This window comes from Lissotriton helveticus, chromosome 4_2, assembly GCF_964261635.1.
Source record: "Lissotriton helveticus chromosome 4_2, aLisHel1.1, whole genome shotgun sequence".
NCBI lineage: Eukaryota > Metazoa > Chordata > Amphibia > Caudata > Salamandridae > Lissotriton > Lissotriton helveticus.
Genome location: NC_136064.1, coordinates 85,725,403 through 85,737,416, shown reverse-complemented (window position 1 = coordinate 85,737,416; position 12,014 = coordinate 85,725,403). Strand labels below are relative to the sequence as shown.

Sequence of the window (12,014 nt, the reverse complement as noted above, 5' to 3'; positions counted from 1 at the left end):
GTCTTTAATAGCAGCCACTACTGATTATACCTAAATTTGATTAGGGAGATGTAGTTCAGCAGAGTCCTGAATTTTACACCATTGTCTTTTCTTCTAAATGAGATGAGAAGAAATTTCCGGAGTATAGGTTCGGGCACCACAAATCTCATATATTGGCTGTTCCACCGGACGTTGTAGAACCAGTAAGAAGGTAATTATCACAGATGTAAGTGTTGATCTGGGAATATATTTGAGAACATAATGCCTAAGAGTAAAACACTTATACATTAAAATATTGGTTTTCAAACTTGATGCAATTTTCTAACAGTAGCTAATGCAGCTCTTTTCATGAGCTATGCTTTTTAGACCCCAAATGTAGTGATTTCCTGCACCTACATTAACTCTGGAGGCATAGGTATATTTTACCAGCACCCACTCCCACGTGATTTTAGACTAGTTTCAGGCTTAGACCAAATAAGGTGTAATAAACCTGTGAGTCTGCCGTACTGACATAGCCTCGAATTGCACCCTGGGGTGCAATTGTGGATGGCTGCTCCTCTGAAAACCACACTCTAAAAATGCATAGAGGGGGTAGGTCTTATGTCTCTCTGCCTCTCTATCTCTCGAGAGCTGTGGTAAAGGCTGTGAGTAGGCTACTCACTGACTTTACTGTTTGTTGGAATTGGGAGGGCGAATGACCATCCTGTTCCTGGTGGCTCTCTGGGCTTGCAGTGGCATTTATAGCCCAGCAGGGGTGGGACAGTGCAGCCTTCACCTACCAACAGGTGGTTTCAGGGTCCCCTGGCAGGAGCTGCTGCCCAGGCATGACATCATACTCCCTGGGCCCGGTATGATTGGTCAGTTGGATGAATGGGAATGCCTGGCGTCTGTTCTGGTGGATGTTTCCGGTGAAAGATTCCGTCTGTTGGTGGTCGAAGCAGAGTACCGGAAGGAGAGAAAAGTTAGACAAGCCGCCTGTGTCCCCCCATGTGGTTTAATGAACCTGAAGGAAGCATGCGTGCTTTCGGTTTGCTGTCAGTGGGCCCGATTCACAGAACTAACTTAAGACAAAATCTTAAACTTACTACTGTATTCACAGAAAGCATTTAGTAGTAGTAAAGCTAGGATTTTGTCTTAAGTTTGTCTTAAGTCTGTCTTAAGTCAAACTTAAGACACAATCCTAACTTTACTACTACTACTAAATGCCTTCTGTGAATACCAAAAGTAGTAAGTTGAGGATTTTGTCTTAAGTTAGTTCTGTGAATCGGCCCCAGTGTGAGCAGCCCTTGTGCATCCATCCACCCGTCTTCTGAAGAAAAGGGAACCGACGGGTGATGCTGCTGAGAGGCGGCCGGCCGGGGATGCCCCACTCCGGTCCTTCAGGGGGGCGCATGTCCAGTGCTGGGGGTGACGGTGGTCCGGTGCAAGAGCACCTCAGGCCCCATGTCCAGGGCATTCATCCTCTGCTCTGAGCCCCAGATCCAGCAGCGCACGTGCTCATCGCCCCTGGCTCTGCGGGGCTCCCCAGTCCGAGCTGCCAGTGGTGGATCCGATACCAGCCACTCCCAGGCTCATGCGCTCGAGGTTCCTCTTCTGAAATGACTCGCCCGGCGCTGAGAACGCGGGTTTCCTGTCCTGAGCTCCGCTGCGCTCCTCGGTGGGGCCGAGGGCTGTCGGTGCGCCTTGCAGGCAGAGCAGCAGCGAGGGTGGCCGGCATGAAGCCCCCGCACCGGACTGAGCACGCCCCCAGGCCGCACGGAGGGCGAGCCCCTCAGCAGGCGCTGCTGCTGGCCGCCTCCCTGGCTGCCCTGTCCATCTCGGCAGTGCTGTGGCGGCAGGCCGCCGGCCTGCAGGAAGAGGTCAGGCGGCTGGGGCAGAGTCTGAGGAAGGGACACTCCTCTGTGCGGAGCCCACGGCCTCCCGCTGTCCACGCGCGGGTGAGAGAGAGGCTTTCAGATGCCGTCATGGCTCCTCATGTCTTAGAATAGATGTTGTAGATTTGGGATGGGAGCCGGTCGGGGAGTGAGGGATGCTTCTGACACTGTGGCAGGCCAGTTCTAGGAAAGGGGATTAGTACTTTCTCCATTCCATTTTCTCATTTTTTGGGGGGGAAAATTCAATGCCAATCAATGCCTTTTTTTTAAATTAAGTTTTTTACAAATAGGATGGCAAAATATTATAAATAAGTCTCGAGCTGCTTTGTTTTAGTTTTTTAAGCAACGTTTGAGATTCTTCAAAAGTGGAAATAAACTCATTAGCTGAGGACCTATTTGTTAATTCTTTGTATTTGTATTTTTCATAATTGTAGTTGTGTAGTGCAATAACATTTAAAAAAACATATATGTATTGAGTTTGTTTTTACTCTATTAAATTTAAACATAACAAAATAAAAGCTCACACCTCATCTGCATTTTGTTTGCAGCTTTTACAACAATATAACGTTGGCAGCTTTTGCTGCGATCTGTTGGGGGCTGGGGGGTGGTTACACGTGTATTTTCAGTGAGTTTGGTAGTTGAACATCCACTACTGGTCTCCATTGGAGAGACAGTCCTAGCCCGGTTTTAACTTTGTTTGCGACTATAAGTTGTGGTCTCCTGTGAATACAAATGTGTGTCCTCAGTGCTCCATCGTGAGTGCTTCTTTGTTATTAAATGCACTGGATGTCTCGGCTCGTGTGCGGGACCTCTGCTGCACTCTTACTAACAGAGACTTTGATTATTTTTTATAACCCTAGCTTAAGGAAACGCTACTCGCATTTAGATTTTAACAATTGTATTGTTTCTTTAAGGAAGTCAATAGCCAGACTGCCCCATAATGCACCGCTGTGACAGGAGGAGGAGGCAAGTTTTTATAAGAGAAAAATAAATGTGGCTTCTGATATCTTAGACCTCACTCCACACACTAGGCAAACCTCTTGTTTTTCATTCCATCATTCTCTGAGGTGGATTGCATCTTGGCCATCTTTCCATCTTTCTTATTGGGCCTGAAGTCTACCTTCATTGTTCGTGGAGTCTCTCTCCTGTGGGAGGACGCGGAAGGGTCCCCACTCACTGTTCGTCTGCCTGAGTGTCAACCATCCAAGACTGTCCGCTCTCCCACAACATACTGAGCGAACATCCAAACCGAAGGAGGCGATCAGGCAGTAAGGGAGGCTTGTAGATGTCACCAACGTGTCTGATGTTTCAGAATCTGGCCCGGAGTCTGTCTTCTATGTTGCCTAATGGTTAACATTCTCAGTTTAGAAAGTGTTAACGCGTTTCCTCTGAGGTGTGATCAGTAAAACCTTTATTATCACAATTTATGCCATTCTCAGTCTGTATTCTGAGTATCGTGTTTGCCATCAGGATGCAGTGTGACAACGAAGACTGTAGAAAATGATATTGTTTAATGGGGCGCGGGAAAGGCCTCCGCCTTTATGATGGATGAGGCTGACCTCCCACAAAGTAAGAGCAATTGAGGTCTTATCAAGTAAGCAGGTTTCTGTGAGGTATCCCAAGCTAACCCTTGGTACCTTGGCGTTCCTTGGAGATGGCAACATGGTAATATGGCACATTGTTAAGTCAATCACACTTTCCATTGAAAATGATGTTTTTTTATTTGCCTATAACCTTGGTCTACGTAAAGAGATCTACACCGAATTTGGCACTTGCTTAGCATAGACAGCTCATTACCCACATGTCAAAGTTGATGCATTTCTTTGTAGCGGGAAAAAATTGTTAAGAGGGTCAAAAAATGGGCTTTCTCATTTTAGCTCTTATAGGAAATGTTAGTCACATCTACAGCCAAACCTGCTGAACGAGCATACACTTTAAACTTGGCATTAAAGTATAACTTTACTCAAAGTGGACTTTTGTTGGTTTGGCATAGATCTGATCAGTAGTTTATAAAATAATAAAATTTAAAAATATGTCATGTTTGCATTTGTCACCCCGAGTGGGACCGGTATGCCCAGACATGGGTCCCGTGCTCTCCATGCCACTGGAGTCAAGCTATCCTGGCTGATGAGGGCTGAAACCCCGAAACCGGTCCTAGGATGCTTGTTTTCAGTCAGGGAGGACCTGGCTTGATAGTTCGGGCTGGATTGTTCCCATTGGGCGCAGTGTCAAGACCGATTTGCATATGGCTGGGTCCAAACTGGAATGGCATGGTGAGCAAAATAAGGATGGATTTAGGCCCAGATCTCTGTACTGGAGTGAATGTATGACATTGTTCAGCATTCTGTCCATCAATTTTTCTTTTTGCATGCATTAAAGATTTAACACTTTTGTATATCTTGCCTCTTAATCCAGAGACGGTACTCAGATGGTCCACAAACCCAGTACACAGACTGTCTGTGAACTAAATTAAATAAAATACAGACCTCCCTCTGGGAGAGGGAGATTTTTGCTTCTGTTGTCCATTTCTGGGCTGCCATCTCAGAACTGACACCACTGGCCCAAAAGCTCAGATTTCCTGGCTGTACAAGAAAAAAATTCTTGAGATGAAAAGTTATAATTGGCTATTTGCCAGAGTATTAAAAAATATAAAAAATATAAAAAGCACACAAAGAAAACAAGCATTGGCCTAGCCAATAGGTCTCGCCTTTGGGACCTTATATGTATTTAATTATGCAGCACAATATCCTTGGTGCAACATCAACTGCTGCTTAGCTAAACACTTATAAGGTCCCAAAGGCGAGACCTTTTTGCTATGCCAATGCTTGTTTACAAATTAACCACACTGCTACGCAGCCTTGGTATTTGGCAGCTGAGCCTGGACGTTGGGCTTTGAGGAAGCTTTGCGCACCCACACTTCATGTTTTACAAATTGAGCACTTGACATAGGTGTGAATTGCCCCGAAGTCTGTTCCCTGTTGCAGTCATGGGCTTCACAAACGTGCATAGATGAATGTCCCCTTCATGACACGAGGCCAGTTGACAGGTAAGCCCGCTCTTAATCGCCCTCCCCTGTTCCTCGCAGCGCTATGCCCCGCCCCTTCATGCCCTGCCGAGCTGTTTATCGCTGTTCACAGGGGCCGCCGCGCTTGTTTTCTAGTTGCCAATTAAAGCAGGTTATTCGGTGCGGATTAATTCTCCGCCAGGAGGCACGTCCTTTTAAGGTGCGACAGCATGTAAACGCCTCACAAAAAGTAAAGAATCGAAAAGTAATTTGATGCATAATTGATCGCCTGTGTGTATGCATATGCATGTGTGATTTGAGGCGCGCCCAGGAACTTCGAGTCTCACTCTAATAAGGCAATTCAAAATAACACCGGGACTTTTTGGCCTGGGGAGGTTGGATAACGGCGCCTCTGTGGGAAATCGGCACCAAAGAAGAAATCGGGGGAAGCAAAATATTTAAAGCACCAAATGATTTTAATGAGCTATAGTGATGAGGGCCTGCCGTTGGTAAAAAAAAACAAGAGTTCAGAACAAAACAATAAATTAGAAAACAAAAAGGCAAAACAAGATCGGGAATCAGCTGACAGTGCAGGAAGAAGGGGTAAGATTCGCCTTTGTCTCGTTGTCTCCCTCCGCAGCCTAATCTCAGAGCAGTTTGCATCTTAATATTCAAAAGTAGAGTTGGTGGGGAGCCATCTGTGTGATGCTTAACCAGCTGCGTGAGGTGAGGAGAACAGGGTTAGCAAATTCTTTTACCCTATCACCAACTTTTGTCTCAGTTCACAAAGGCTAAGTTAAGCATTGGCAAAACTGCTTAAATATAATGTGCTAACGCATGCAAACACATGCATGTACGAATGCGCACAGAATGTGTGCGCCATGTTTCTGTGCATCCTGCTTCTTTGTTCTCCGGGAATAAAAACCTGCCACAAACATAGGAGGCAGAGAAAGACAAGCAAGCGCTGAAAGACAAGCACGGGCCGCGGCCGCAAAAGTTAAAGTCCATCTACATTGTTTACCTTGCGGAAGCGAGCAGCGGCGGGCGGGATAATAGCAAACAGATGGCGCCGCTGCTAGCTCCCGAAAGGTAAATGCTGTACATGCACGAGGGCTACTTGGAAACAGTGCAGTACATGCACGAGTTTCCCAAAAAGTACAGAGTGATTCCAAAAGGTCACTCCAAAGCAGCGCTTGCGCGCTGCGTAGGCAAAACCTAAAAATACCCCTTCCAAAAAGAAAGACCCCCAAAAAAGAAAGAAAGGTTCAATAAAAAAAAGAAAAACTTGCTTCACTTGGGTATCAGGCATGGCTGCCTGAGGTCGAATGGCCAGGCCCTGAGCCAACACCCCTGCCCACAGCCAAAGGCTTTACAAAGTGGGGGTTGACAGCCCACGGTCGGATGGGTACAGGCCTTGGCTAAATGACAAATCATTTGATGGATTATCAAATGTTTATGACAGTGATTATCTTGTTATTGGTTAATTTCCCCAGGACTAGTAGATGCAGTGGTTTAGAAATCGCACAGAACAAAACAATTAAATAAGTATATTTATGTTATAGTGAAGATTAAAAAGAATGGAAAGATTTGGCAACCTAATTCATTGACGCATAAGATATGAGGACCAATGTTATCAATGTTATAGATTCCATCAAATGGAAAGAATTAAATTTGACACTTAGATCACTTGAATGTTAATTGGCGCATAAATAAAAATGTGGCCTTTAACGAGGACAAGTTAAACAATTTTAGAGGTACAGAATGGTAAGATTGATACAAAGGGATTGCAAAATAATTTGGATGATTGTGGTAGAGCTAACTGGTAATTTCTATTCCCCAAAAATAGTCCTGAGAAGTAAAGAGGATTTGGAACAGCATACAAAGTCCTTGAATGAAAGGTAAAGTAATGATTAGTAGTGGATTAGGAGGTACTTTGAATTGCAGGGTTGACATTAGTTTACATGAGAATTGAAATAATATAAATGAGAAGGATAGTAACAAATTAATGATAACATTAAAATCAATGTGTGCGAGGATCAGATGTTATACTTTTCATCTTTAATAAAGTAGAACCAAACAATATTGGCAAAATTGTATACTTCATTCAGTAACCACCTCTTTCCAGGAAGGGACGTTTGTTGATACTGATCTACAAGCCAAGCAGCAATAAACTGTGGCCCTACTTGGTAGTTTGGTAGTTTTGATAGGGTGTATACTAAATATCCAATCTTGAACTTTCGGGGATTTGAGAAGATTACAATTGGCTTTAGAAAAAAAGCCACCATAGTTGATAACTGCCTATCACTAATGCTGGATATGTGTGTAGTAAAAAAAAGTGGATACATCATTTGCAGACAGAAACTTTTGGTAAAGTGGATTGAGCACAAATTAAGAGATAAAAGTCCAAGTTTTGACTTGTGCGTTTTTTACTAAATTAGGACATGATGGTGTGAGTTTTGCTGGATAATGTAATATCCATGCAGACTACCTTCATGTTTTTAGTGGATAAGCAAAGATGCGTCTTTGTGCAGTTGCCATTTTCCATCTATGTGAGGGATTCAGATGGGTGCAGTACACAGACAATATTGTGTAGTTAGGTCTGACTCCAATAGGTCTACAAAGGTAACATAATGTTTACATTCATATAGCAACCAATCGATCAATTAAAATAAACGCAAGGCAAGGACTTTTTCCAGATAGGTATTAAAGTCGTAAATATAAAAGAAATGTAAGTGATACGGTGCAATAAAATGTCAAATGTATTTGATTTTTATTTGGGCTTTCAGTTTGATTGTTTAGTCATGGTGAATACATGCAGAAAAGATGCAGACAACATTATTTCGTGATAAAGGTATTCATTGTCTCCTCTTTGAGAAAACAAAGAAATTATATAATTATACAAATTAATCACACTAAAATTACACCTGTTATGCTGTATTGAGTACATTATTTCTATGCTGGTGTTACAAAAAGGTTAATGTATTCAATGCAAAATTTAAAAAAATGTTCTGACCACGTCTAAGGGGTATTACTTCGTAACACTTTGAAAGGAACTTGACTTCATAGGTATAACAACTAAACTATAAAGCAAGATTCCTTCTTATAAGTGAATTTATAATACAATACAATATGATTTGCCATCATTTATATATGTCTGTAGAGGCCTTGTTAATATATGTTATGCTGGAAGAACATTGAAAAAGGAAGGAGAAAGGAATAATTATTTATTTATTATTGGAGTCACTGGATTTTTTTAATGGTAACACAGGATGATTTGCAGACAGAAATCATGAAAAATAAGTTCGAAGGAAAAATAAAATGTGGAAATCTGGAGAAGTATGTACAGCACTGTTTAAGAATTGAAAGATTGCTTCTTTTGCCTATTATTAGGGAAAGCGCGGAAACAGCATTTTGTTTGTGAACAACCCAAAATCCGTCAGTTTGACGTTTTTATCCTAATTATAAAATAGGGTGCCTTCAGTTAGAAAGTGAGAGTGATCAAATATAACTGCCTCAGCAGTCAGAAGGTGCAGATTATATGAACATAACACAAAGGCTTTGATGCATTGTCTGTAAATCTATGAATATATGCAGAAGGAGATTTATTAGACCATTATTTTTGAAGAACCAAGCATATACTGTTAGAATGTCAATAAATTAGTTATACCATCCATCAATGGTTATTGTATGCTTTTGTCTCATTCATATCTTCTCTGTGGTTGCTCCTCCTCATTCTGGGGACATTGTAACCTATGGGCATAGTTACAGGGCAATTAATGAGGAATGGAATTTTCAACTTGCCTCTCAGGTTAGGATAAAAAAAAAAATGCATCTGCGGTTACAGGTGTACTAACATCTTCTGACATTGCACTCCACTAGCTGTCGCCGCTTAAAGCAACACACCAATGCACTTTATCCTACCTTTACTATATATGGTCTAGTGTGCCTAGGTCTGAGCTAGTTACTACACCTGCATCTCACAAATACTCCCTTTATGCCCATTTAGTCACCTTGTGACACCCCCAAGCTTGAAAATGCCTCCTGCCCTATATGAGGCCGAAAAGGGACACTCCGGATGTGGTCATCGATCCCCCAAAATGACAGGGGTAGCAGAAGTGACATCACACACCCTTTGTTTGACCTTAATGACATCACAGGAAGTTGCATTATATGACCCTTGACCCTGAATTGTCTGAGGACGGCATGTCAAATTACCCTAACATCCTAACAATTGAGGTCACTCAAGTTCCATAACTGCATGATTATTATAACAGCATAGCCCATGCAAATGTTTATTTTAGATACTACCTAAATTAGTGTGCTGACTTAATCTTTGAAAGTCCCTGAATTGTAGTGAGCGAGCGAAGTGAGTAAGCCAGACCCCTTCAAGGATGTTCATTACCTGGAGAAAAAAGTCATCTGAATGGGTGATACAGACCATTTTAAAGCCACGTTTCACATAGTTTTCCAAAATGCCCTAGGTGCTAAAAGAGCACTTATTAAACATTCAAATCCTTTCATGGTTTGCCAGGCCAATGAAACCTGACATTCTACAGGCGCTGACCCCATTGTTTTCTAAATGTACTATGTCTGCACCCCATATGTCAACATTTTCATCATGCCATGGCCAGCATCTTACCATGGGTAACCCCTTATATCAATAATGACACTAAATATGCCTGTGCTAGTATTTTGCAATTTATTCTGCCCATGTACCATAGATGGCCCTTATGTCAGAAGTTACTTCAGTTTGTGAGGGCAACCATTTTGTCATAGTTGCCACCCTCCCATAAGCCAAGCCAGGTTGGCCACCTTTCTACCAAGACTTGCCTTCATTGTGCTAGCTCTCTTAACAGCATGTTGCCACTGGTGTCAACATGCCAAAAGTTTCCTCAGATATGTCAGTATTGTTCCATGAATTTGCTCTTTTATGCCAGTACCTAGTATTTTGCCATTGCCCTTCTTGGCAAGTGGCAACAATTATCCACAGTGTGCCAGTCTCTTGTCACATCTGCCTATCTTTTTAAGAATGTCCTCACCTATGCCAGCGACAGTATTTTACCTTGAGTGTCTCTATAGGACAATAATTATCTTCAGTAAGCCAATGCCAGTAACAAATTCACAATCATCACATCACATTCTCACTCACACGAAGTGAGCTAAAGAATAATGAAGGATTCAACCCAGATCTGTGACTGGGGGTGAGTGTCTGAAAAGTTTCAGCACTCCGTCCAAAATCCCTTTGTGTTTGTTTTGTTTGCCCAAAGTTGGCAGGGTATGCCCAGACGTGTGTGACCTTACACACTTTGCCACTGGATTCAAGCTAGCCTGGCTGATGAGGGGTGTTACCCCAAAACCGGTTGCAGGATGCTTGTTTCCAGTCCAGGGAGGACCTGTTCTGGCAGGGTTGGACTGTTCCCATGAGGCACAGGGCCAAGACTGATTTGCATATGGCTGGGTCTAAACTTGGGTGGCGAAGTGAGCTAAAGAATGATGATGGATTCAACCCAGATCTGTGACTGAAAAGTTTCAGCAGTCAGTCCATCATCCCTTTGTGTTTGATTTGACCAGATATTAACTCGGGACTGATGGAATTTGGTCTAGTTTTTTTAAGACATCCATAGAATGTCAAATGTATGCCAAAGGCTTGGGTGATGCTACCAAGTCAGGAGTGTTTCACTATTTTTTCAGATTTTTCTGTAAAGGAAAGTGTACATAAAAGTATTTGCATTCACCATCAGCCATTAGAATGAGGTCCAGCCATTTGTTCACCTATGTGCACTCTCCTTTCTGATAATCCATGGTTGGCCAGAATTGAGTGCGGTGTGGCACTTGCGTTGACTTCTTTCTTGCGTCACACATATAGTCATATTGAAACGCAGTCTTCCTCTGTTATATGCTACATGAATTACAATCTCAGGATTTTCCCTATGTTTCATAGGAATTTGTTTTCTTTAGTATTAATACTTTATGGTAAGTATTTTGGCAAGTATTTTGCATTCTTGAGGACTTTCTTTCCTAAAATATCCAAATTCATGGTGTCCATAATTGGAATATGTTGTTTCCCGGCTCGGAAACTGGTGTGAACACTAATTCTTTTTTTCCACCACTGTTTGTGCTTAAATGTAGATTAACACTACTTTTTCTGTGAAGGTAGCCAACTCTGTTTCTGATTCATTTTCATTGACTAATAACATGATGACGTGAAGATGCACTCTTTCCTGACGGGTGTTTGTCATCAGCTCTTACAACACTTACAAGACAACAGTTACAGAATGGTAAAAGTGAATACCATTTAAAAAAGCTACAAAGCCATTTTGTTATAGTTGACTCTGGTATTAGATTGCTCTATTTTAATGGAGGCAATGTTGTTTTTTCCCTGCACACTGACCTTAGGACATTTGCTTCTCTGTTGGCAGGATGAACAGCATCTCTTGATGGGAAACTCCTATCTACCTAACACCAGTCTCCAGGCACTCCTGCGTGGGAGGAGAGGCAACAGGAGGAGCCGACGAGACACCGAGAACTGCACAAGTAAGAGACCCGGCCTATGTGTACACAATCTCCCATATACACAGAACTTGAATTTTCCCATAGACACTGAATTGGGAAAACCCTTTGATACACTAGGTCAATGTAAGAGCCTCTCCAGAGAAAAAACACCATGAATCTTAATTAAATGCTTAAAGAAGATATAAATAATTGAAAATATTCTTAACTGAAGTACTTGCATTGATGTTTTCCCTAAATGACACATGATTCTACCTCACAAAGTAAGTTTCCATAACCTATTTGTGGTGAGATTTACAGAGTGTGGTATTCAAGTGCCATTCACCTGTTCCCCCATGCCCCGCCGCTCAGTTCTTCCAGCATAGATATACAGTATATAGTTTTGCTGATAAGTCTGTTGTTACCAAAACAAAGATCCCTTTACCTGTATCTTACATGAACCTGTGAATGTTCTCTGCATGGGAGGCAAATGATGTGTGAGAGGGCTCTTCCCAAAAAGAAGGGGGCACCATGAAAGCTATAGAGTGATGGAGCTTCCAATTGTGAAAGGCACATTTAAGTTAGACAGAATAATCACAACTTTCTTAAAGGGAAATTATCAAGATAGTAATATAAAATCCGACTTCACCATTACGTTTTATTTTAAA

The 12,014-nt window shown here is 42.3% G+C and overlaps 1 protein-coding gene across 1 annotated transcript in view; it reads left to right on the top strand.

Moving 5' to 3' along the window:
- Window positions 1–1,534: 1,534 nt before the first annotated feature.
- The window catches only part of LOC144752204 (tumor necrosis factor ligand superfamily member 13-like), a 208,919-nt gene continuing 198,439 nt past the window's right edge, over window positions 1,535–12,014 (top strand). Inside the window, exons 1-2 of the mRNA XM_078640154.1 lie at window positions 1,535–1,916; window positions 11,277–11,391. Of these exons, the coding sequence (XP_078496280.1) occupies window positions 1,578–1,916; window positions 11,277–11,391 (454 nt within the window). The 5' untranslated portion in view covers window positions 1,535–1,577. The remainder of the gene's footprint in view (window positions 1,917–11,276; window positions 11,392–12,014) is intronic.